The following is a 27,390-nucleotide window of genomic DNA, read 5'->3' on the forward strand; positions in this document are numbered from 1 at the left end:
CTTATTGTCCTTTCTAATAACCTCTAGTGCCAACTCCCTGATACCAGACACCTCTGTGTTCTTGGGGAACCAGGGTGCAGTCTCCAGCCTGACTCATGAAAAGCACCCCCCCCCCACCTCTGCTTAAACTAAAACCCATCAGAGGAAAAAACTTGCAGAGAGCAGTGAAGGGCATTGGGTGACACACCTAGATCCCTCCTGACAAGGGTGACAAGATAAAGACATCTCCATTAGCATACAGAATGGAGAGCAGAGACAACTCCCCTAGCCTCATCTGCATGAAAGATGAGACAGGAAGACATCTCAATTTACATACAGAATGGAGAACAGAGAACCACAGTGAACTCTGGGACCAGAAAAAGCAGAGAAGCACAGCATTATGGGAATCTCTGCTCCAGATGCTAATGAACCTATGGCTGCACACACCCGGCTCAGCAATTATCAGACCAATTCTATTAATGAATCCTTAATTGATATCCAAATACTGAAGTAGCCTAGTTGCATTGTGAGCTCCCTGGAAGAAAACACCACCCATAGCCAAGAGTGATCAGTTCCTATTGTCTAGTCTAAAGAAACCCCTTGAGTCATCAGTTTACCTATAAACAAATCTAGTGTTCTCCCTTGAACAATTGCAATTTCTCTACAAAAAACCCTACTCACTCTGTAGTCAGGGTTCTGATGCTTAGATCCAAACTATGCATCAGTTCCACTGGAACTCCATCTTCTCCTGGCTGATCGTGCTGGCAGCTCTGCCTGTCTCCTACATTCAGGACCCTCTGCAACCACCATCACCTGGGAACTGCGACCAGTTCAAGCCTCATGGAGTGGGTGAGATCCCCCCTCTTCCTCTCTCTGTGTTTTCCTTTCTACCTTAGGTATTAACCTTTAATAATGTATGTTATGTTGGTTTAGCTCTCCTTGTGTAGTTATCACTATTATTCAATAAATAACTTTTATGGTTAACTTGGTTGCTTCTCTCTCTGTTGCTGAACTTTACTCGTTTGTGTTTTTAGCTTCCCCCATTCACTCTACAGCAACGCTTCTTTTACCTAAACTAAAGATCCCTGCAGCGCCCAAAATACTGTGGGGTTTGCTCATCAAGTAGGTTACTGCCAGTACAATTGTGTTGGGGGAGTGGGGATAGGGACGTGCTGAATCTGGGACGCATAAGGGTAACAGCTTGAAAGTACTGCTTGACCCAGTCCATGGAGCCCAGGGGCATATAAGGAGAGGTAGCTTGAAAGTGCTGCTTCATCCAGCCCAGTGAGTCCAGAGACATATAAGGGGTCAGCTTGACAGTGCTGATTGACCCGGTCTGCTCACACTTGCTCTGTTAATGTATGTGTGGGTGTGTGGGTGTTCATCCGGTTCTGGGGCTGGAGTAACCCAGCCCTAGGGAGCCTAGGTCCTGCAGGATAGCTCCACTGGGAGGGGACTTGCAGAAGGGAGAAGTAGAGCTCCATATGAAAAGACAAGTGACACAAGCAGTACATTGATAGAATTACAGAACCCCCTTCCCCAGAAGAGTAACCCGAATAAATGAGCACACCCCAAAGTAATGGGCACATCTGGTAACACCCCCTCCTTCTAGGGTGAGCTCCTGCCACCTCCCCCTCAGTGCCCTTGACAGCTGATCCACCTCCAAACCACAGCTCAAGTTCTCAGAACCCTCTTCTCCACCCCCACCCAGGTTGGGCAGGGAGGGGGCTCTTGCAGGGGGGGCAGGAGGGATTCTGGCAGCAGTGAAGTGGGTTGTGGGGAGATTGAGATCTTGCCCCAAGTCATCCCAGACACTAATGCTAAGCCACAGGATCGCAGCATCTATTGTCAGTGGGGCTCACGTGGCTCAGACCAGACACCTGGGCTGGGAACCCGCCCCCATAGTACTGGTCGAGTGCGTGGCCCAGGGTGTTCACAGCCCCCACCTCACCCCTCCCTGAGCCCAGCCTGGTGCCTCACCTGGAACAAAGCAGCAGCGCCCATCAGACTCATTGCTGCCTGAGTCCCAGTGCTGCTGCTGTCCCCTGGGGAGTGTGCCGAGCTGCTGCGACAGGGATCCTCCATCCACCTCCTGCCCTGGGGAGGCTGGAAGGTCCTCAGGGACTAGGCAGGGCGATGCCTCCTGCTGAGAATCAGGGCTGGGCTCTTGGGGCCGGTGCTTCCCACACAACAAGCCCCAGAGCCACCCTGCCCAGCTCCCCTTCTGGGCTGGGTCCTGCCTGCCCAGCCGCATCCTGGGCCAGCTCCATTTTGGCCTGGCCGGTGGCTCTCTCACCTCAGCGCCTGCGCCAGGAGTGGCTTTCCTCTGCCAGAAGGCTGGGCACTTGCACCTCCTCGCTCGGCCGGGAGCTCCTTCCCCGCCAGCAGGGACGGAGAAGCCGCTTTGCTCCTGGGGAAGATGGCAGCTGCTTCCCTCAGGCTCTGGGGCCACCTGCAGAGCCTTCTTCCTGAACTTCCTCAGGAGCCTGGACAGCCTGGAACCGAGCGGGGAGCAGGCGTGAGTCGGGGTCAAGGCAGCCTCTCATTAACCAGCCTTTTTGGTCCCTCCCCATCCCTGCCAAAGCCAGAGCCTGAATAAAGTGCTCTCAAATGAGCTCCAGACCAACAACAGTTCATGAACTGCGCAGAGACAATTAATGTAGAGAAGCAGCAAAATTCGTCAAACAGATGACTGGTTATGATTTATTTACTTGTTCTTAAAAGAGAACAACAAGGACCTGAGTCTCCTCCCTGTCAATAACCCCCTGCTCAACCAATCAGCGTAGAGACTGAGGGGCGGGAGGCTGAGAGTTCTCACCAGAGAGCCCAAAGGAAGGCCCAGGTCACTGGTAGGGATCACTGTCTGAAGACTATTTCAACCCCACTTTCTTGGGTGGACCTCCCACAATGGGAGATGCAGAGCACCCCCCGCAACACGCAACACACACACACACACTCACCACTCCTGGTGGTGGGAGGGGAACAGGAGAAAGGACAAAAGAAGTAAGAGATGAAGCGAAAGGAAGGAGGGATGGAGGAAAGGTAAAACGAAAAGGACAAACCCTAATGTCCCCAGTGATTCCACGGGACAAAATCCCAGGTGGGCTATAAAATTCTGCCACCTTGAACTAGTGTTTTCCATGCCTGGAACTCAGCTGGCACCAGGTGGATCAGACTGAACAGGTTACAAACCTCTCCAAGGCTCTTACCTTCTCAACAGGTATGTCTATTTTCTAGTAAAATCAGTAAAAGGAAAGGAGAAAACTCGAAAAAGGCTCCTCCTCGCACTCACGTACGTGAACCCTAATACTCTCTCAGTCCTGAATGAGAGACCTCGAGAAGGAGACTTGCTGAAGCAAAGCCACAGGGGTCCCTGAGGTTTCCCTGGCCCTGTGCTCCGTCCTGCCTTGCTGATGTCAGCATCTCTCTGTGAGGTCACCACCTCCCTACCACCTTTGACCAATAGGCTCAGGTCCTGCAAAAGGCCTTTGTGATGTCACTACCACACCCACCCATCCCCTGAAGTGCTAATGTCCTGCTGCTGGCCTAACACTTTGAAGGTTTGAGCTGCTCTCTGTGGATCACTCCACTCAATGCGTGTTCATTCTAGGAAGCAAGCCGGATAGACAGTAAAACATCAGAGGCTGCTCCCAATGCTACACTCAGTGTTTCCAAAATTAGGAGACTTTATGGCCAGAAGAGACCTTTAGAGCATCTCATCTAACCCCCTGCATATCATGGGCTTCCTTTATAGCACAACAGTTACTTTTTTGGAAAACACATTCCAGACATCCAGGATAAAATGATAAGGTGTATCATTGAACAGAGCGAGCAGCCCAACTAAACTGGCTGTGAGCTCCAGGAAATAACAATTATAGTGGCAGGAAGTTGAAGCCAGACAAAATATGGTGCAAATTTTTCAACATGTGTGTACTTAAATCACTGGAACAAGGGACATGGTGGAGTCTTCATCTCCTGTAGTCCTTCAATCAGAATTGTAAGTCTCTTCCTTAAAAATAAATACATTAATAAATAATTGCTCTAGCTCACCCATAAGTTACTGGGCTGGATGTAGGAATCACTGGGAGAAATTCTCTGGCCTGTGTCATACAGAGGGTCAGATTAAATGATCATAAAAGTGCCTTCTGGCCTTAACATCTATGACTCTATGGAATGTATGAGGGGCTGAGGATTAGAAACCTTAAGTGCCAAGTTGCAGTAGCAGGTGAGCAGTTACTCCACAGCCTTAGTAAGGAAGGGGAGGACATGCGGCCTATTGCCTCCCCGCCCCCCCCCCCCCCCCCCCCGCGCTCTCTCTCTCACACACACATTTGCGACCAGGATTCGTATGACAATTGTCTACAGAGATGACATACATTAATAAAAATAAAATAAATTAATGGAGATATCCTATCTCCTAGAACTGGAAGGGACCTTAAAAGGTCATGGAGTCCAGCCCCCTGCCTTCACTAGCAGGACCAAGTACTTAGGGTTACCATTCGTCCGGATTTACCCGGACATGTCCTCCTTTTCGTGCTAAAAATAGCGTCCGGGGGGAATTTGTAAAGCACTCAAAATGTCCGGGATTTCCCCCTCCCCCGGCAGAGCAGAGCTGGGAGGGCTGCAGGAAAGTCCCGGGCTGGACTCCGGAGCAGCTTCCTCCTCCCTGCATTCTGAGCCGGCAGCTCCTCCTCCTGCAGCCCGGTCCGGCAGCATTGTGCAGGGCCAGGGACCAGGTTTTGTTGTGCTGGGGAGCTCAGCCATGTGTCCGGCTGGCACAGAGCCCAACACCCTGTTCTGAGCAGCAGGGTAAGGGGGCCAGGTAGGTTCTGGAGGGGGCAGTCAAGAAACGGGGGGGGCTTTTTGGGGGGAGTGGAAAAAGTTTTGGGCAGTCAGGGTACAGGTAGGGGGTAGGGTCCTGGGGGGCAGTTGGGGGGAGTCTTAGGAGGGGGCAGTTAGGGGACAAGGAACAGGGAGTCTTAGGTAGGGGGTGGGGTTCTGGGGGGCAGTTAGGAGCAGGGGTCCCAGGAGGGGGCAGTCAGGGGACAAGGAGCGGGGGGGTAGGGGGCTGGGAGTTCTGGGGGGGAGCTGTCAGGGGGTAGAAGTGGGGAGAGGGATCGCAGCAGTCAGGGGACAGGGAGCAGAGGGGTTTAGATGGGTTGGGAGTTCTGTGGGGGGGGGGCTGTCAGGGGGTGGGGAGTGGTTGGATGGGGCGTGGGAGTCCCAGGGGTCTGTCTGGGGGTGGGGGTGTGGATAAGGGTTGGGGCAGTCAGGGGACAAGAGGCAAGGAGGCTTAGATAGGGAGTGGAGTCCTGGGGGGCAGTTAGGGGCAGGGGTCCCAGGAGGGGGCAGTCAGGGGACAAGGAACGGGGGGAGGGTTGGGGGTTCTGGGGGGGCGGGAAGTGGGAGGGGCAGGGGCGGGGCTAGGGCGGGGCTCCTCCCGTCCTCTTTTTTGCTTGTTGAAATATGGTAACCCTACAAGTACTGATTTTGCCCCAGATCCCTAAGTGGCCCCCTCAAGGATTGAACTCATAACCCTGGGTTTGCAGGCCAATGCTCAAACCACTGAGCTATCCCTCCCCACATAGGGATGACAGATTGCGCCAGTGGTAAAAATAAGTGCCAGCAGCTTAAGCGTTAACAGTCTCAGACCCATACAGATGAAGATTTAACAGCACTCAGTGCTGTAATTCTCTACTCATGCCTCTGGCCTGTTTGTTTGAGAAGTTCAGTTATTTATTGGGACAAGTTTAAAGAATGAAGCAAGGGTGATGCAGAAGTATATTGTATTTATAGTCTCTTTAAAATTAGTTGTTTAATCACCAGAAGGCCTCCCATTATCAGGGGTCTCTCACATGAAGTAGATACACGCAGAGGCTGTATGCTGAAAGTTTGTAGGAGCCATCTTGTCATGTTATAACGAGAGTTCTGGTTTAAACTTTATATCCCTGGTCCTGCTCTGTTTCCTGAATTCTGTAGCACACTCATAAGGAAGATACTCTCAGTTGCCTGGGAATGCTAGAAAGCAAGATACCCCTAGTGTAAATACGGTTATACTGGCAAAGCTGTGACCATTCCCCGTAAAACTTGATTTGCTCAGGGTGGGTGAAATAAGGTGGTACAAAGTCACTTTGCCGGTATAAACCATCAGGACCGTTTTGCTGGTATAGTTTATGTAGTAGGAAGAGGGCCTGAAACATAAGCCCTTGTATCAGAGGCCTGGTGTGAGGCCTGAGGCCTGAATTAGGGTGACCAGATGTCCCGATTTTATAGGGACAGTCCCGATTTTTGGGTCTTTTTCTTATATAGGCTCCTATTACACCCCACCCCCGTCCCGATTTTTCACTGTCTGGTCACCCTAACCTGAACTAAAGTAGTTTTGTTGATATAAAGCAAAGAAGCAAAGTCGGGTTTTGCCTGCTTGCAAGCAGACAGAATCTGGCAAGAATAGGGCTGATATTGCAGAAACACACATTCCTAAGTAGTGTTAGGCACACATATATGCAAACACATTCCAGAAAGGTGGCACCAGAACATCTGGATAGCAAACACGTTCCCCAAAGAGAACAGGAACACGCTGACCCATCTTAAGGAAAAAGTCAAGATGACAGCATGATGGATAGAGATTTTTTGATCGAACCAACATGTACAAGGTAATGGGTGGCTCCTGGATACATCAATGGGTGGCACCCTAATACGTCAGAGGGTGGCACCCTGGTACATCAGGAGTAATGAGTAACTTGTTTGTATCTGTGTATAAAGATGTATCTCAGAGAGGGTGTCTTTGTCTGGCCGAGGGGAAAATGGAAAGTCGGGGCCATTCACTGAGCTGGTCCATTGCCACAGGCATACATGTGTTAGTGTACCTGTAACCATTGAGCCAGGGCATTAGTACCATGCCTCGTCAGCAATAAACCTGACCAAGTACCTTTGCTGAAAACTGAGTCTGTGAATTTATTGGGTGGTTCAATCACAGCCTGCTGTCTCTGCTATCTGCGCAGAGCTGGAAAGCACGCTGAAAGAACACACACACAGCCAAATATCTATCAACATCTGAAGACAGTGTACTCTGGCATAGCTACTAGGAACAAACTCCTAGGGTAGACCATGGGTTGCTGCAGGTTTTCGTGACTACGTTGCTAAACAAAGACCTTGTGAAGCTGCAGTGATTTAACACAAGGTGTAAGTTGAAAACCATCTAGTTAAACTGGTGCAAAAAGCCACATGAAACTGATTGTTGTGTAAGAGAGGCCTTTTGTTTTATTGTTTATTTTAACTCAGTTTGGAACAGGTTTAACTAAACCAGTGATAGCTGCCTTTAAACCAGGGGTCTCAAGGTCCCGGCCTGCGGGCCATCTGTGGCCCAAGAACCTCCCCACTGCGGCCTGCGGAGGAGAAACGCATGCAGACACGCTGCCAGCAATGTTTGCTGCAGGCGCGGCCCCTGCAGCTTCCATTGGCTGGGGGAGAGGGACAGAGATACCATCACTAATGGCTGGGCAGAGTCAGCCATGGAGGCAGCATCATTAGTTGCCGGGCAGAATCAGCCATGGAGGAAGCATCATTAGTTGCCGGGCAGAGTCAGCCATCGAGGCAGCATCACGTTTTTCCACAATGAATATAAACAAGTCAAAATACCAAACACAACTATCTGATGCACACCTTGCTGCAATCCTGAAGGTTTCAACTGCACAGTCACTGAGGCCAAACATCAACAAACTGACACAACTGAAGCATTGCCAGGTGTCTGGCAAACACTAAAAACTCTCTGGCAGGCGAAGAATTGTATAAAGTTGCATAACAGTTTTATTATTTCTAAGAAACTCAAAATAAAAAAATACAATATAAACGTTTTCTTTTCTGAGCACCATCTTCAGTGACACTAGTGGCCCACTGGGAGGATTTGAGGACTGGCAGTGGCCCTAAGGTAAATTGAGTTTGAGACCCCAGCTTTAAACGGATGTAGGAGCGTCCACATAGGAGTTCGCACTCATCTAAATAAACTGGATTAAAAACCAATTTAATTTAAACTGATACAACTTTCCCATGCAGAGAAGGCCAGAGGCTCTAAGGCCTGGTCTACACTTAAAATGTAGATTGACACAGCTATGTCACTCAGGGGTGTGAAGAATTACAATAGAGTGCTTCTATTGAGCTAGCTCCTGTTGCTTGGGAAGGTGGATTACCTACAGCAATGGGAAAACCCTGCCATCGCTTTAGTCTGCATCTGCACTATGGGGTTGCAGCGGCATAGCTAGAGTGCCACTGTAGCCCCCCCTAGTGTAGGAAAGCCCTAAGTCACATTCTGGCAGCCTCATTGTGAAAAGACACCAGGAGCTGCTTGGCAGCTCTGCCTGGGGAGATCATGGTGTATTTATTACCTAACTGAATATTATCTCATTCTTTGCTGAGCAGTGGAAGCTGAGACCAAAAGGGTGAAATCCAACAAGGTTTATTATGACAACAATGAAGCAACACCCATATTTACACTTCCTGTTTCCTGTTGGCTTCTAAACAAAGACTACAGCTCTCAGCAATCAATGCTGGATCTAACAACACCACATTTCCCTCGTCTTAGAACAAACTCAATCTTACGGCAGTAATACTAATCCAATAACCTGCTACTATAATAAACATAAATAATGTAATTAGCAAATAAACAATAACTAAGAAGTAGTTATGTAACTGTAATTAGAATTCTAGTTATAATAGAAGACTGTTCCTTTAATAATTACAGAACACAGTCTCTAGCCAATACAGTTGGCTGTCAGACTCTGACAGCATATTTGTCAGGCCCAATATCCTGTCAGTTATCTTGTATTGTCAGCAGCAAAGGGCTAGTTAGATAGTCCGAAACATTGCACTATGTCTTAGTAAGCAGGGGCAAGATGAATAGTGCTCCAGACTGACCATCTGACAGCTTGTAAGCGTGAGGTCCTTGTGACGGAGTCCCTGGGGTGCAACATAGACTGTGGGACCACTGAGCCCTCTGTCCCTCCAACATGGGGTGCCCCTCACACTGTGATGCTGTGTCAAGCCACATACCCCTGGCAGGCACTACCCTTACACAGCCATCCATAGACAGCAACACACCCAACTGAGTTACATGAATGCTTCTCCCAGTCATTCATGAACCAACAATAGGGAGGCTCCAGCCAATTCCCCCCCCAGCTCCCCAGCCAATTCCCCCCAGCTCCCCAGCCTTGCACCGCAGAGCTGTACCATCTTGCCCCTGGTCAGAAGCCTAACCAGAATAAGTTCATTACCCAGACTGGCCCTGCTTCGATGTAAACTGAGCTGAGATTTCCCAAGCACTTCAACCAAACCACACTGTTTTAGGTAAAATATAAACTACAGAAAGATAGATTTTAAGTGATTATAGGTAGCGAATGTAGAGATCAAAGTTGGTTACCTAAGAAATAAAAGTAAATTCACAATCTGAGTTCTATAAACTAAACAGGATAGTATAGTTCCTCAATACACAGGCTGGGACTCTTTTCCAGCCTGAAACCACCCTCCCACATACAAAGTCTTTGTCCTCCAAACATGTTTCCAGGTGTTGAGTTGTGGGGGGGAGTGAGGCCAAGTGATGATGTCACTTCCCCTCTTTTATAGTTTCTTCCAGCTTGTTGGAAAAATCCTTTGCTGTGGTGTGGGGATCAGGTAGTCTCCATTGGTCAAGCAGTCTCCATTGTCTACGTGTTCTCTCTGAGAAGTTTCCATTGTATACAGTTTCTGAGATCCTTTCCTTGATGGGTGTTGATGAGCCATTAACCCCTGTCTGCCTCCTCCATTGTTGCACCTGAAAGGTTGGTTGTGGGTGTTCCCAACCTCACAACATATTTCAGTAACACATACATAGCAAAACTTCATAACTTCCTATACCATGATAGCACATACAATCCAACAGGATATTAATGTTCAACAGATCAAGACTTTTAACATGATACCTCTCAAGGCAAACTTCGTACAAAACATATCATAATTCTATGACAGTGATGAATATGGGAGTTCCAGAGTGCTACTCTGAGGTACGGAGTGTCATAGTCCTTTTTAGAAACAATTTTCAGTGGGGAAGTGAACCTGGGTTCTCCTTTTCCTAACATTCCAGGTTTTCATACTTCTATAAACAAGCCACATTTGAATTTCAGTTCCCTGACCCCACAGCATTTATCTGCATCTTATATTTTTGTGGTTTTCATTGAACTGTTTGTCTGATATCCGGCAGCAATGATATATCAGATATAGGCCCATGTAATCCAGCAATGTTTAATTTAGCATGCATCTCTCTACCGTGCAATAATTCAGCAGGTGACTTTTGTGTTGTGGCATGGCGTGTAGCCCTGTAGATTTAAAAGTAATCGTAGTGAAGGTTGTCCACACTTTTCTTTCCAGCATAGCTGTCTCCAGACTGTCTTTCAAACTTCTATGGAATTGTTCAATTTCTCAATCAATTTGATTGTAATACATGATTATTTTCTACATGTAATGTTAAAGTGTCATAGAATCGTAGAAGATTAGAGTTGGAAGAGTCTTCAGAAGGTCAGCTAGTCCAACCCCCTGCTCAAAGCAGGACCAATCCCCAATTAAATCATCCCAGCCAGGGCTTTGTCAAGCTGGGCCTTACAAACCTCTATGGATGGAGATTCTACCACCTCCCTAGGTAACGCATTCCAGTGCTTCACCACCCTCCTAGTGAAATAGTTTTTCCTAATATCCAACCTAGATCTCCCCACTGCAACATGAGATGATTGCTCCTTGTTCTGTCACATGCCACCACTGAGAACAGCCGAGCTCCATCCTCTTTGGAACCCCCCTTCAGGTAGTTGAAGGCTGCTATCAAATCCCCCCTCAGTCTTCTCTTCTGGAGACTAAACAATCCCAGTTCCCTCAGCCTCTCCTCATAAGTCATGTGCTCCAGACCCCTAATCATTTTTGTTGCCCTCCGTTGGACTCTTTCCAATTTTTCCACATCCTTCTTGTAGTGTGGAGCCCAAAACTAGACACAGTATTCCAGATGAGGCCTCACCAATGTCGAATAAAGGGGAACGGTCACGTTCCTCGATCTGCTGGCAATGCCCCTACTTATACAGCCCAAAATGCCGTTAGCCTTCTTGGCAACAAGAGCACACTGTTGACTCATATCCAGCTTCTCGTCCACTGTGACCCCTAGGTCCTTGCTAAAAGAACAGGAGTACTTGTGGCACCTTAGAGACTAACAAATTTATTAGAGCATAAGCTTTCGTGGACTACAGCCCACTTCTTCGGATGCATATAGAATGGAACATATATTGAGGAGATATATATACACACATACAGAGAGCATGAACAGGTGGGAGTTGTCTTACCAACTCTGAGAGGCCAATTAATTAAGAGAAAAAAAACTTTTGAAGTGATAATCAAGCTAGCCCAGTACAGACAGGTTGAAAGAAGTGTGAGAATACTTACATGGGGAGATAGATTCAATGTTTGTAATGGCTCAGCCATTCCCAGTCCTTATTCAATCCTTTGTTGATTGTGTCTAGTTTGCATATCAATTCCAGCTCAGCAGTCTCTCGTTGGAGTCTGTTTTTGAAGTTTTTCTGTTGTAATATAGCCACCCGCAGGTCTGTCACTGAATGACCAGACAGATTAAAGTGTTCTCCCACTGGTTTTTGAGTATTATGATTCCTGATGTCAGATTTGTGTCCATTAATTCTTTTGCGTAGAGACTGTCCGGTTTGGCCAATGTACATGGTAGAGGGGCATTGCTGGCACATGATGGCATATATCACATTGGTAGATGTGCAGGTGAACGAGCCCCTGATGGTATGGCTGATGTGATTAGGTCCTATGATGATGTCACTTGAATAGATATGTGGACAGAGTTGGCATCGGGGTTTGTTACAAGGATAGGTTCCTGGGTTAGTGGTTTTGTTCAGTGATGTGTGGTTGCTGGTGAGTATTTGCTTTAGGTTGGGGGGTTGTCTGTAAGCGAGGACAGGTCTGTCTCCCAAGATCTGTGAGAGTAAAGGATCATCTTTCAGGATAGGTTGTAGATCTCTGATGATGCGCTGGAGAGGTTTTAGTTGGGGGCTGAAGGTGACAGCCTCCTGTTCTTTTTGCGGATACAGACTAACACGGCTGCTACTCTGAAAGTAGTCTTGCTGACCATCTAGCAATCTGGCCTCCCACTCATCCAAGTCCTTTAGAAGTTAACAGTGTCGTCAAAGAGCTATGATCTGTATGCGACTTGAAAGTCTGGCCCCAGAGCTAAGTTCTCCATTTTTCCATAGTCCATAGCAAGCAAGTGCTTTCTTTTCAACAGATGAATACTTCCTCTCAGCTTCTGTAAGTGTTCTTCAAGCAAATGCAACAGTGTCCTCCATGTTGTCATCCTGGATTTGAGTAAGTGTTGCTCCCAGTCTGTAGTCTGAGGCAGGGTCAAACAATGCAAGTGCTGGACTATTTTCAATCAAATCTTTCACTGTTTCAAAACAACTTGTGCAACAGTCATCCAGGCCAAGCTCGAGATTCCCTGGAGTATGTTTGTAACGGTGACTGAAGTGTTGTTCAGAATAAACTTGGCATACCATGACATAAAAACTAAGAAAGCATGTAAGGTTTGTGTGTCTCTTGGAGGTGGTGGTTTTTAACCACCATGATGTGGTCCAGGTCAGGTTTCAATCCAGTCTCCATAATTATGTGCCCCAGAAATAACAACTCTGTTTGTCAGAATTGGCATTTGGCGAAATTCAGTTTCAGCCCTGCAGTTTTGATGTGGTTTAGTACTAGGGTGACCAGATGTCCCGATTTTATAGGGACCGTCCCGATTTTTGGGTCTTTTTCTTATGTAAGCAGAGTCAGGATGAGCTCTACCCTGACATCTGGTGGTGAATTATGGCGAGTGTGGAAAAGAACTCCAGGGGCTGATCTTGTTTGCATAGGCACACCCACTCGCCTGGCAGGAAACAACAGCAACTCAAAGTGGTTACTTTGGCTGGTGTGGGATCCCCAGTTTCTCTGTTATTGGGGCAGGAAGAATAAAGTTTTGTTACCCTGATTCTGTGAATCAAGGCCAGTGGAACTGGTGTATGACAGAAGGACTGAGTGAGTCATTCACCATTACCTAAGTAGCATTTGCTTGTCAAGGGGCATGGGTTACAAAACCCAGTGAATTGAGAGAGGATGGGGACAGGTATTTGTACCTGATGGTGTGGCCCCCTCCCCAAGGGGGTTGAAACACCAATTGCACTACCTCCTCTCTCCACTGTTGAATGTCAGAGCTAACTTTGATTCCCTTAGGAGTCTAGTTACAGACTGCTGAGCTGAGTTCGCTTTGGGCCAATAGTGCACCAGCACTGGGGCTCCCCTACTACTAGCTGAAATCACTAAGAGCTGAAATCACAAAAGAGCTAACGCTATTTAAGAGCTGAGATCACTGAGGCTGTGTTAACTAGTGGGGGAGCCTGAAGCTATAGCTAAGCTAACCTAGCTTAGCGGGGAGTGAGCGGAGCGGAGCGGCTGGAGGAGCAGCTAGCAGAGCAGAGCCTTGTGGGAGCGGCCCATGGGACGGCTGGAGCAGAGCGGAGCGGCTCACAGGTCGGTGAGCGGAGCGGTGCAGCTCACAGGTCGGTGAGCGGAGCGGAGCGGAGCGGCTCACAGGTCGGTGAGCGGAGCGGAGCGGAGCAGCGCGGCTCACAGGTCGGTGAGCGGAGCAGCTGCCAGAGCAGTTCGTGGGACTGTGGGTGGAGTGGAGCAGTTCGTGGTGAAGGCTGCAGTGGAACCCCACGGAGAAGCAGCCGGTTGGCCTCGGATCACGTAAGGTGCCCTTAACACCCTGCTCACCCCCCCCCCCCTTGAACTCTGGGGCTGCACTGATCATGGACAGAGACTTTGGGGGGTTGTCGGACTTTTGGGACTTTTGTGATTCTTGGGTTGCTGGACCCAAGAGACTTTGGGATTGGTGGACTTTTGGGACTTTGGTGATTCTTGGGTCGCTGGTTTCAAGAACCAACGGGAGAGGACACGGCCCAATTTGCTGGGGTGGGTCTTTGCTCATGGTTTGGTCTAAAACTCTAGTTGTGGTGTTTTTCCATTTAATGCTGATGTTGTTTACCTCATGTTATTAAACATTTTCTGTTACACTCAGACTCCGTGCTTGCGAGAGGGGAAGTATTGCCTCTTAGAGGTGCCCAGGGGGTGGTATGTAATTGTCCCAGGTCACTGGGTGGGGGCTCGAGCCGGTTTTGCATTGCGTTATTGAAACGAAACCCCTAGATACAGAACCCGGCCCTTGTTGCTGCCAACTTAGATGGGCAGAAGGGTTACATTTTTGGGGGCTCGTCCGGGATCCCCTGGGTCAGTACCCCTCGCAAGCACCTGTTGAGTGTTCCCCTGCATTGGGAAACAATTGTGGTTATATTTTGAGGAAATTACTGTTTGTATAATGGCTAATATGTCGGGTTTGTTGGGCCCCGGCCCTGCAGCCTCTAGCTCAGGGGCCACAGCCTCAGCCAATGATTGGACAAAAGCACTGGGGCAAATATTGGAAAAGGTTGTGTTGTCCCATGCTAGGTCAAACTCTTGTCGTGAGTTAAGGTTATTTGCTGGGGCAGAGGAGTTCGAACCCTGGTTGGAGCATACCACTGAAATGCTGCAGGAGTGGGCCGTACCTGATGCAGAAAAGCGAAGATGTCTGATAGAGAGCCTTAGTGGCCCAGCATTAGATGTGATTCGCACCCTGAAGCTCATTGACCCTGGGGTCAGTGTGAAGGACTGCCTAGAGGCCCTTGATCATACCTTTGGGAGTGTAGAGGGCCCTGAAGACAGTTACTGTAAGTTCCTTAATTCCCGACAGCAAATTGGCGAGAAGATTTCAGCCTATATACAGAGGCTGGAAAGACTGCTTCAGAGAGCTGTCATGAGGGGTGCAGTGACTGCTGAACAGATGGATCGGACCAGACTGGCTCAAATTGTAAGAGGAGCTCAATATCAGAACTCGATTCTACTCCATCTCCGGCTAAGAGAACGACGGGAACATCCCCCAAGTTATTCCCAGCTGATAAAGGAGGTCAGAGAAGAGGAAGAAAGGCAGGCTGCCAGCGAGTTTTGGGAAGCCCAAACATTGGAGCCAGCCGGCACAACACCACTGCAAATGGCCAGTGTACTGATGGTGAGCACCACAGAGGAACTTGCCCAACAAGTGCAGGTCCTGACAGAACGGATAGCTGAACTGCAAAGCACCATTGACCAAGCTAAGACTTCCGGGAATAAGGAGCCTCTGACCGTGGCGATGGAGAAGTCAGCATTTAGAGCCACCATCCCATCTGGGCGAAGAGGGAAAGGACAATTCTTCTGCTACCGATGTGGTCAGGATGGACACAGTGCTGCCAAGTGCCATAATGAAGAAAACCCCTCCTTAGTGTATGGAAAGCTGAGGATCAGTTGGGAGAGATCTGGTAGCTGTCAGAGAGTCCGGGGACGGGGACCACCCAGGCCTGCAGGATTTGAAGATTCCCCCAGAAAAGACTGTCCAGCTGGGATCCCCGCAGGACTGATAGGGCCTCGAGCAGAGGTCATGGTGAAGATTGAAGGGGTGGAGTGTAAAGCTGTGCTTGACACTGGATCTCAAGTGACTATTATATTTCAGTCATTCTACCAACAAATGCTTAGGCACCTGCCTATACAGCCACTGACTGGCGTTGGTCTGTGTGGCCTCAGCATGGATGAATACCCCTACCAAGGGTATGTCATAGTGCACCTGGAATTCCCAGAGGAGGTTGCTGGGGTAAGAGAAGAGGTGGACACAGCTGCATTAATATGCCCTGACCCTAAAGGGACCTCTGATGTGTCTGTGCTGATAGGGACCAACTCCAGTCTCTTCAAGGTGCTCGCGGATTACTGCAGACGACGGGCTGGGGACCAGTACCTGAATACCCTGATGATCCATACGCTTTGTGCTGAAGCCTATAGGAAGATTGAGGGTGCTAAAAAGGAGACATCTGAGCTACCGATTGGGGCGCTGAAGTACATGGGCACAACCCCGTTAGTAGTGCCTGCAAGGACGGAGCAAGAAGTGCTTGTCATGAGTACTCGGCTGAAAGGCAGTAAAGGGGCATTAGCAATGGTAGAGCAGCCGGTTGAAGGAGAGCTCCCGGAAGGAGTGCTGGTCCCCAGTGGAGTCATAACCCTACCTGCTGAAGCCCAGGAAAAGGTGACTATACTGATTGCTAATGAAACAAGTCGAGATGTTGTTGTGAAGCAAGGACAAAAGATAGCGGATCTCTTTGAGCCTGAATCAATTGTAAAACCCCAGTGTGAGACTCAAGTTCCGCCAATAGACCCTGCAAAGTTTGACTTTGGAGATTCACCGTTGTCCGAGGAGTGGAAAGATCGCCTGAGGAGGAAACTTTGTGAAAGATCCAAGGTGTTCTCATTGCATGAGTGGGATGTGGGATGTGCAAAAGGAGTAGAGCACAACATCAGACTACATGACTCTCGACCTTTCAGGGAGAGATCTAGGAGGATTGCCCTCTCCGAGATGGAAGATGTGCGACAACATCTTCAGGAGCTGGCTGCGAATGGCATCATTACAGAGTCCCGCAGCCCATATGCCTCACCCATTGTGGTGGTCCGTAAAAAGAATGGGAAAATCCGGATGTGTATTGACTACCGCACCCTAAACCGCCGTACTGTGGTTGACCAGTACACAATGCCTCGAGTCCAAGATGCCTTAGACTGTTTGCTGGGAAGCCAGTGGTTCTCTGTGTTGGATCTTCGGAGTGGATACTACCAGATCCCTCTGGGTGAAGCAGATAAGGAGAAGACAGCCTTCATCTGCCCATTAGGGTTTTATCAGTTTGAACGCATGCCCCAAGGGATCTCTGGAGCACCTGCCACATTTCAACGTCTTATGGAGAAAGTTGTGGGAGACATGAATTTACTGCAAGTGTTAGTTTATTTGGATGACCTGATAGTGTTTGGAAGAACCTTGGAGGAGCATGAAGAAAGACTTCTTAAAGTGCTTGATAGGTTAGAGGATTATGGTTTGAAGCTTTCAATTGACAAATGCCAGTTCTGCAGGACCTCAGTGAAGTATGTGGGTCACATCGTGTCCCAAGAGGGTGTGAGTACTGATCCCGATAAAATAGAAGCCCTCACTACATGGCCATGTCCAAGTAACTACAGAGAACTCAAGACCTTTCTTGGGTTTAGTGGCTACTATCGCAGATTTGTGAAAAACTATGCTACGATTGTAAAACCTCTGAATGATCTTACCAGGGGATACCAGTCCAGCAGGAACAAATCTAAGACCAAGAATAAGGGAAGGTCCCCAAAGCCTCCTGTGCAGAGACACTATGGCCCCTTCGAACCATTTGGGCCACGGTGGGATGAGAGATGTGAAAGGGCTTTTTGAGAAATCATTACTTGCCTAACTCATGCTCCAGTCCTAGTCTTTGCTGACCCAAGCAAGCCATTTATCCTGCATACTGATGCCAGTTTGGAGGGTCTGGGAGCAGTACTGTACCAGGAAGTGGAAGGAAGACGTAAACCTGTAGCCTTTGCCAGCCGAGGACTGTCTGATAGTGAAACTCGCTATCCCACCCACAAGCTGGAGTTCTTGGCCTTGAAATGGGCCATCACTGAGAAATTTCGAGACTACTTATATGGTGCTCAGTTCCAGGTGTGGACAGACAACAACCCACTGACCTATGTGTTAACAAGTGCTAAGCTGGATGCTACAGGGCAAAGATGGGTGGCCGCTTTGGCTAGCTATGACTTCAGCATTCAATACCGATCAGGGAGAAGCAATGTAGATGCAGATGCATTGTCCAGGCGTCCACAGGCACCAGGAGTCGCTGTGATACCCACAGATGGAGTGAGGGCTATTTGCAGTGTGAGTCGCCGGGAGCCAGAGTCCCATGAGAGTCTTCATGGATGTGCTGCAGAAGCTTTGGGCCTGCCCCCTGAATGCGTGCCTTCTGCTTCAGTGAACTATATTGCGTTGGACCAATCTCCTTTGCCCATGCTCAATGCGGCTGACTGGCAGGAAGCCCAGCTGCAAGATATTGGCATTCGTGATACACTACTTGCCAAAAGGGAGGGGCGAAGCCCAGCTGTGGTTGTCCCACCTAACCCGGAGGGTAAACTACTATTGAGAGAATGGACCAAACTAAAACTGATTCAGGGAGTGCTACATCGAGTGACCACAGACCCTTTACAAAAGCAACGAGCACAGCTAGTGCTGCCAAAAGAGTACAGAGCCCTGGCCATGAGGGCCCTGCATGATGACTTTGGACATTTAGGGATGGAGAGGACCCTGGAACTTCTTCGTAGTAGATTCTATTGGCCTCGGATGGCTGAAGATGTTCGCAGGAAATGTGAGACCTGCGCTCGATGTGTTCAAAGGAAAACTCTGCCCACGAGGGCTGCATATCTCAAGAACATCACCAGCACCAAACCTTTGGAACTGGTATGCATTGATTTCTTGTCTTTAGAAGTAGACAAGAGGAATATTGGGAACATTCTAGTAGTGACTGACCATTATACACGATATGCGCAGGCATATCCCACGCGTGATCAGAGGGCCACCACGGTTGCTCGAGTACTGTGGGAGAAATATTTCTCAGTTTATGGATTTCCAGCCCGGATACACTCGGATCAGGGGCGGGACTTTGAGAGTCATCTTCTGAAGGAGGTGCTGAGGATAGCGGGAATTAAGAAGTCTAGAACAACGCCTTATCACCCGCAAGGTGATCCTCAGCCAGAGAGGTTCAACCGAACCCTATTAGATATGTTGGGGACTTTGCGACCAGAGCAGAAAGCAACCTGGAGCCAACATGTTGCATATCTGGTGCACGCCTACAATGCCACAAAGAATGATGCTACAGGAGTCACCCCATATCTCTTAATGTTTGGACGAGAACCAAGATTACCCATAGACCTGTGCTTTGGTGTATCAGAGGATGGAGATAGCTATGAAACTCATCAGCAATATGTATCCCGACTGAGAGAAAAGCTGCGGGATGCTTATCACTTAGCTACATCTGCGGCTCGGAAGAACGCCGACCGCAACAAACATCGATATGATGCTAGGGTACGTCTGCAAGAACTCCAGCCGGGGGACAGAGTTCTGCTGCGAAATTTGGGTATTGCTGGCAAACACAAGATAGCCGACAGATGGAAGGCAATACCTTACTTGGTGATGGAAAAGCTAGGAGATCTGCCGGTCTACAAGATCAAACCTGAAGAGGGTCCAGGGCAGACAAAGACAGTGCATAGAAACCTTTTGCTCCCTGTGGGGGAATTGGTAGGCACCCCGTATGAGTGGGGCCACAACAGGGCAACTGGGCAGAACGAAGGTGCTGGACCAAAGCCGCCCTCCAACGTGGACAGCCAGCCCCCTGCAGCTAACCTACCCCCAGGCAGCACATCCGAGAGTGAGTCTGAGGAGGAAGACACAACCATGGTGTATCCTGGGATGGAGACAAGATTTCAGTCTCGATCGGCTGAATCAAAAGAGAGCTCTTCTTCTCCCGCCCTAAACCCCATGGCAGAAGTATTTAGGCCCATTCCTGACACCCCTGAGCGACTGGTGGGACCCCCATGTGATGACACACCCAGGTTATTGGACAGTGGAGACTTACAGGTGGAGGATGTCCTGGGCACCTTGGACCCTCCACTGTTAGAACTAGAAATGCAGGGGCCTATGCCAGTAGCCGAGGGACCCTCAAAGGAAACCTCTCCATCCATCGTTCAAGAGGCTGTCCCGCGCACCACGGCAACAGAGATTCTCAATAGACGAGACAGGGTAATAAGACCAGTAAAACGGTTGACTTATGATGCACCTGGGGTAACTAGTGAGGAACCAATATGTTTAGCACACAGGCTTGTGGAAGCTAAAGTGGGTTATCTGAGGCCCTTTGGAGGGAACCAGTGAGTTGTTATAACAGGGAGAGTGATTTGTCGGGACGACAAATTTTCGGCTGGGGGGAGGATGTAAGCAGAGTCAGGATGAGCTCTACCCTGACATCTGGTGGTGAATTATGGCGAGTGTGGAAAAGAACTCCAGGGGCTGATCTTGTTTGCATAGGCACACCCACTCGCCTGGCAGGAAACAACAGCAACTCAAAGTGGTTACTTTGGCTGGTGTGGGATCCCCAGTTTCTCTGTTATTGGGGCAGGAAGAATAAAGTTTTGTTACCCTGATTCTGTGAATCAAGGCCAGTGGAACTGGTGTATGACAGAAGGACTGAGTGAGTCATTCACCATTACCTAAGTAGCATTTGCTTGTCAAGGGGCATGGGTTACAAAACCCAGTGAATTGAGAGAGGATGGGGACAGGTATTTGTACCTGATGGTGTGGCCCCCTCCCCAAGGGGGTTGAAACACCAATTGCACTACCTCCTCTCTCCACTGTTGAATGTCAGAGCTAACTTTGATTCCCTTAGGAGTCTAGTTACAGACTGCTGAGCTGAGTTCGCTTTGGGCCAATAGTGCACCAGCACTGGGGCTCCCCTACTACTAGCTGAAATCACTAAGAGCTGAAATCACAAAAGAGCTAACGCTATTTAAGAGCTGAGATCACTGAGGCTGTGTTAACTAGTGGGGGAGCCTGAAGCTATAGCTAAGCTAACCTAGCTTAGCGGGGAGTGAGCGGAGCGGAGCGGAGCGGCTGGAGGAGCAGCTAGCAGAGCAGAGCCTTGTGGGAGCGGCCCATGGGACGGCTGGAGCAGAGCGGAGCGGCTCACAGGTCGGTGAGCGGAGCGGTGCAGCTCACAGGTCGGTGAGCGGAGCGGAGCGGAGCGGCTCACAGGTCGGTGAGCGGAGCGGAGCGGAGCAGCGCGGCTCACAGGTCGGTGAGCGGAGCAGCTGCCAGAGCAGTTCGTGGGACTGTGGGTGGAGTGGAGCAGTTCGTGGTGAAGGCTGCAGTGGAACCCCACGGAGAAGCAGCCGGTTGGCCTCGGATCACGTAAGGTGCCCTTAACACCCTGCTCACCCCCCACCCCCCCTTGAACTCTGGGGCTGCACTGATCATGGACAGAGACTTTGGGGGGTTGTCGGACTTTTGGGACTTTTGTGATTCTTGGGTTGCTGGACCCAAGAGACTTTGGGATTGGTGGACTTTTGGGACTTTGGTGATTCTTGGGTCGCTGGTTTCAAGAACCAACGGGAGAGGACACGGCCCAATTTGCTGGGGTGGGTCTTTGCTCATGGTTTGGTCTAAAACTCTAGTTGTGGTGTTTTTCCATTTAATGCTGATGTTGTTTACCTCATGTTATTAAACATTTTCTGTTACACTCAGACTCCGTGCTTGCGAGAGGGGAAGTATTGCCTCTTAGAGGTGCCCAGGGGGTGGTATGTAATTGTCCCAGGTCACTGGGTGGGGGCTCGAGCCGGTTTTGCATTGCGTTATTGAAACGAAACCCCTAGATACAGAACCCGGCCCTTGTTGCTGCCAACTTAGATGGGCAGAAGGGTTACACTTATATAGGCTCCTATTAACCCCCACCCTCTGTCCCGACTTTTCACACTTGCTGTCTGGTCACCCTATTTAGTACTGCATGGAAATGTTTTTCATGTTCCTCACAAGTCTTCCCAAACACAATAATTTCATCCAAATAATACTGGACTCCAGGCTGATTCTTCAGAATCACTGACATTATTCTTTGGAAAATGCTGGGTGCCAATACAAGTCCGTATGGTGCATGTTTCAAGTGGAATAGATCCTCAAGTGTAATAATGCTGTGAGATCTCTCTGTCCTCCTGTAGTATAACTTGGTGATATGCATTCTGTAGATCGAGAGTAGAAAATGTCTTTGTGTCACAAAGATCCACCAATGCTTCTTCTATGTGTGAGTGGATAGCTGTCAATCACAATGGCTTTATTAGGCTCCCTTAAATCTATGCTAAGACAAACACCTCCAGTCTTTCTCTTTATCACTAGTATTGGTGAGACTCATTCAGATGATGCAATCTCTTCAATAACACCATTTTGTACTAATTTTTTAACCTCTTGTGCTACAGAATCCCTGACGGAGAATGGTAGAGAGGGAAATTCTGTCACACAGCTGTCACTTGAGGTCAAAATTTAATTTCGTGAGCAAATCCAAATGCACAGCCACTGGGGCTCCTCTGTACCATCCTCGTTAAGAGCAGAGACCAGAGTTTGTGCTGTAGTGGTGCCAGGTGGGGTAAAAGCAATGTGCCCATTGCCTGCCTACATGTTTAGTGAGGGAAACAAATCGCTGTTTAGGATAGCAGTACCCCTAGGCATAGGACAGAATTCTGACGGTACACATTATGTATCAAATGTCAGGGTTGCAGGTAGTCAACCAAGCACAGGGATGTGGTTCATCAAGTAGCACACTAGGTGTAAGCTCAGTTCAGTAACTGATACATGTCCAAAGTATTGCAAGCAAATCAATTCAGGTAGTATAGAAACTGCTGAGCCAGTGTTCAACATTCATTCCACCACCTGGGGCTTCACTCCTGCTGCAACAGAGACATGAACAGCACACGTTATTTTATCCAGTGTCTGTGGAGCTGCTTCCATCCACACCCAATGCAGTAAGTTACCTCTGGCATGGTAACCGCACGTACTTGTTGATTAGGATGGGTTGCGTTAGCATACCTTAGGGAAATGTCCGCTCTTTTTGTAGGCCACTGAGCTCCCTCTGCAAGCTTTCCAGTATAGTCCAGGGATCGGCAACCTTTGGCACACAGCCTGCCAGGGTAAGCCCCTGGCGGGCCTGGCTGGGCTGGTTTGTTTACCTGCTGCGTCCACAGGTTCGGCTGATTGAGGCTCCCACTGGCTGCGGTTCACTGTCCCAGGCCAATGGGGGCTGCAGGAAGCGGCGCAGCCCGAGGGATATGCTGGCCACCCTTCCCGCAGCCCCCATTGGCCTTGGATGGTGAACCGCGGCCAGCGGGAGCTGCGATCGGCCAAAGCAGCGGATGCGGCAGGTAAACAAACTGGCACAGCCTGCTAGGGGCTTTCCCTGGCAGGCCACGTGCCAAAAGTTGCCGATCCCTGTGTAGTCTGTAGTGGGGTGTTACATTCACCGTGGTGACATTCTTTTCCTTGTGTGTTTTGAAATCACTGGGCATGTTACTTCTCATTTACATTGCCCTTGTAATTTTTCAGTTGCCTTGTTGTATTCCAGATGTAGTGGTTGCACGGCTTGCATCGCACCTGCTGTTCCCTGAGCTCATTATATTCACCTCCACCATTGCTGACTCGATGTGATTAGCAATGGTTACAGGTTTCTGCCATTTCAATTCTGGTTCAAGCAGTAGATGTTCTCTAATACGAGGCACAGCTGTTTTCTCCATGAGCCGATCTCAAATAATTTCATCTGCCATGTTGCCAAAAATCACATGTGACAATCAGTTCCCTTAAAGCAGCAATATACTGATCTGTCAATTCCCCTGGTTTCCACGCTGGTGGAATTTATAGCATGCAGCTACCACATTCACTTTAGACACACACAAAAATTAATGCAGAGAGTGCTGTATCATATTTATTCTTCAGAAGGGAAGAGTGTAACATATAGCTGCCCTTCTGCTCCAAGGCACTTAAATAAGCAAAGCACATTTTCTTACTTCAGAGAGTTCTCTGTCATTAGCTGCAAGGACATCGTACTCAGATACTCTTATCCAAGCATTAAAAGCAATTGGAAGCTCTCCTAGGCTTTGAAGAAAGGGTGCAGGTGGATTCAGGGGTAGGAGAGCCATCCTAGTCACCACTTTGTTGAGCAGTGGAGGCCGAGACCAAAAAAGTGAAATCCAACATCAAACAGCTCCAGAAGCAGCTGCTGCAGCAGCCCCTGGCCTCAGCACATACAGATGCGCTTACCCTTCCTGCTAGTTCTCTAACCTCAAAGACTACAGCTCCCAGAAATCAATACTGTATCTAGCAATATCACACGGGGCTCTGCTAGGCCTTGTTTGCACACTGGGGGGAGTTGGGTTGGGGACTCTCAAGTATTCATAGAATGTCCCCACAAAGCATGGCAGGGAGGCAACTGACAATTCATTCTCTAATCAAAGAATCTGCATTGCCTTTGTTGTAATAACCTGGAGCTACCCCCTCTCTGAGCCCTGAGTATTTTTCCAGGGGAAACCCCTCACGTCACACGAGTCCCAAAGTGGATTTGGATCTCAGTCAGCGTAGGTCAAAGACAAAGAAACATAATCAAAAGAAGAAATAAAAGATCTGGTCCTGCTGATGTAGATGCTGCTCTCTCTGTAGTTTCCAGCCCTTTCTAGGATGGACACTTCAAGTCATCAGAAAAGGATGTTTCTCTTTCTCCTGCACACAACCTTAGAAGTTGTGTGGCAAGAAACAAGAGCTGATTTTCAAGCATTTTTCTTCACCTTTTTATCTCCTCTTCTGTTTTCTCCAAAATTAAAGGTCTAATAGTCTTTAAAAGTCTTTCATAGGTTCATTCACAGATTCATAGATTCCAAGGCCAGAAGGGACCATTATGATTCTGACAGCAGATCTTTTAGAAAAACAGCCAATCTTGATTTTAAAATTGCCAGTGAAGGAGACACCACCACAACCCTTGGTAAGTTGTTCCAATAGTTCAGTGATTCTCAAACTTTTTTGTTTGGGGACCACTTGAAAATTGCTGAGGGTGTCAGCGGACCACTTAACGATCTTTCCAAAAGTTGTTGTACCATTAACTAGCTATTGTAAAGCGCGTTGGATAAAAAAACACCTTAATAATAATTAACATTTTTTTTGTTCTACAAATAAAAGCACACAACTCATATTTTAATATCAGTATTCTTACCTTTCTAATGCGATGGATGTGCCTCTCTCCCCCACCACAGCCGACACAGAGCTGAGGCTGGGAAGGAGTGAGGTCTCTCCCTCACCACAGCAGCCACAGAGCTGGGACTGGGAAGGAGGGGGGTCTCTCCCCAGCCCCAGCAGCCAGAGAGCTGAGGCTGGGAAGGAGGGCCTTCCCTCCCCAGCAGCCGCAGCCCTGGAGCTGGGGAAAGTCGCCTTTCTTTGGCTGCTGCAGCCCTGTACATCCCAAATTCCCCCCACCTCCTCTTCTCACCCCACTGTCCCCTCCCACTTACCCCCTATACCCCCCAAGGCGACAACCTCACCTTACATGTGTGTCTTCTCCAGGGTCCAGGCACCTAATTAGTGGAGCCACGCCTGGGTGGGTGGCCCTTCATTCTCTCATGTGCGGCCTTAGAGGGAACTATCTGCGGACCACCTGAATGGAGCTCGCGGACCACAATTTGAGAACCACTGCAATAGTTAATTACTCTCACTATTAAAAAATTATGCCTTATTTCCAGTCTGAATTTCTCTAGCTTCGACTTCCTGCCATTAGCTTGTGTTACACCTTTCTCTGCTAGACTGAAGAGCCATTATCAAATATTTGTTCCCATGTAGGTACTTATAGATTTTCTCACAGTTCTTGCACAACAAAGATGTGAAAAGAACACCCAGAATGTGGAGAGACACACATTGAAATCTGTTAGCTTATGCCCAGGGCATAGGCTCCTGAACAACTGATGGGAAATAATTGGCAGATAGAAGGGAATCCTGGATACTCACATGAAAATGAGACACATCAAGTTCCACATCAAAATAAATTATTATTCTGCTGGGAATTCAAATTAGCAGCCCAAGTTACTGACCTGTCACCTTCAGTTCCAGAGTGGCTTCCGCATAAAATCTGCTTGATCGGAAGAAACAGATAAACTGCCCATGGTCAGAGGGGGTGATGTTGCGTATACGCAGGACAACGCTTCCATCCACAATACCATCCTTCAGCAGCTCTGTTCTGCCCTGATAATTTGGTATTTGCTGCTCAGCCTGATCTTTTTCATTCTGATACAGATGGACAGGTTCAGAGAACTTGGATCGGTACCAGCGCACCTCCATCTTCTGAGCACTTGTGTTACGGAAGAGGTGACAGGGTAACAGGGCATCTTCACCTGCAGAGGCCATGATGGGATGATCAGGTCCAATCACCTTGAAATTCACTGTTAAAGGAACCAAGACACACAGAAAATTAGACCAGAGGGGAGCTGGATTGCTTTCATAGGTAATGAATGGTGATCTCTCACAACTGCCTAGGCTGCAACTTGACCAGCTAAAACTGAGCTAATGGTGTCTCACTGTATCTGCACTGGAAAACAGGTCAAGTTAGGACAGGCTTAGCTAGCACATGTTAGCTAAGCCTTGAGCTAAACTCAGCCGCTTTTCCTAGTCAATACCAATCCAGAGAGAATTAAAAAATGGGTGATCTCTGTTTCTAAATGTTGTGAGCTGGTTAATGGCTGAAACCAGAACAATTAACCTGTGGAAGACTGTTTGCTAGACTGGAACCGAGGCAGGTGGCCTCTAGAGAGAAGGATGATACAGAACACCTGAAAGGAGAGGCTGTGTCTGTGACATGCTGTGGAGCTTAAGGCCTGGTCTACATGGGAAAGTTTTACTGGTTATCCAGGTGTAATTATACTGGTATAACTCCTATGTGGACCCCCTTATTCTGGTATAATAGTGACCTTTTTCAGTTTGCCTTAAACCCCTTCCCCAGTGACATAAGCTAAACTGAAAAAAAAGTACTTTGTTTTATATTTGTAACTTGCTATGTATCCTTTCAAATATAGATATTTGAAAAACAATCAAATATAGTACAAAATCCTTCTTTCCCCCTTCCACTTATGACATTCTCTGCTTGGTAGCACATCACACAAAATGAATTTACAGCATGTGTCAGTCACATTCAGTTCAAATCACTCTGTTTCATATATTTGACTTATTTGTGTAATGTGCAATTCAAACTTTTGCATCATAGATTCCAAGGCCAGAAGTGATCATCTAGTCTGATCTCCTGTGTAACACAGGTCACAGAACTTCCTTGTATTTCACACTGGTGACACCCCTGCTGGAATTCTATGTCCAGTCCTGGTTCTCACAATTCAAGAAGGATGTTGATAAATTGGAGCGAGTTCAGAGAAGAGCTATGAGAAGATTAAGGAATGACTTGATAATGAGCTCAATTTAGCAGAGAAAGCTATAACACAATCCAATGGCTGGTACAGAAGCCAGCAAAAATAAGTAAATAAATAAATAAGAGGTGAAAACAGGGGAGTTTGAGTGGGAGTTCAGTGGGAGGAGAAGGAAGGAGGCAAGCACCTATTCCATAGGGGACAGTGAGTGAGTTTTTGTAGTTTTGTGTGGATTTTTTTCTTTTTTTTTTTCTCCTTTTTTCTTCAGTTTGCAGAGGCTGGTAGGGCATAGTTTTTTGTGAGAGAAGCAGAGTTCAGATTAGGGGGCAGGGCTTCCCTGATTAGGCAGTGGGGCTTCTCTGATTGGGGGTCTATAAAGGCAGCCAAGCAGCCATCCAGTGGCACAGGAACCAGCAAACAGAGCTGAAAACAGGGGCGTTT

At 48.4% G+C, this 27,390-nt stretch overlaps 1 protein-coding gene across 1 annotated transcript in view; it reads right to left on the bottom strand.

Annotated features, from left to right (window-relative positions):
• Positions 1-2,386: 2,386 nt before the first annotated feature.
• The window catches only part of LOC135976162 (myelin-oligodendrocyte glycoprotein-like), a 29,932-nt gene continuing 4,928 nt past the window's right edge, over positions 2,387-27,390 (bottom strand). Inside the window, exons 3-4 of the mRNA XM_065570780.1 lie at positions 25,630-25,977; positions 2,387-2,474 (exon numbers count right to left, since the gene is read on the bottom strand). Coding sequence (XP_065426852.1) covers positions 2,458-2,474; positions 25,630-25,977 — 365 coding nt within the window. The 3' untranslated portion in view covers positions 2,387-2,457. The remainder of the gene's footprint in view (positions 2,475-25,629; positions 25,978-27,390) is intronic.

This window comes from Chrysemys picta, chromosome 17 (assembly GCF_011386835.1).
Source record: "Chrysemys picta bellii isolate R12L10 chromosome 17, ASM1138683v2, whole genome shotgun sequence".
Lineage (NCBI taxonomy): Eukaryota > Metazoa > Chordata > Testudines > Emydidae > Chrysemys > Chrysemys picta.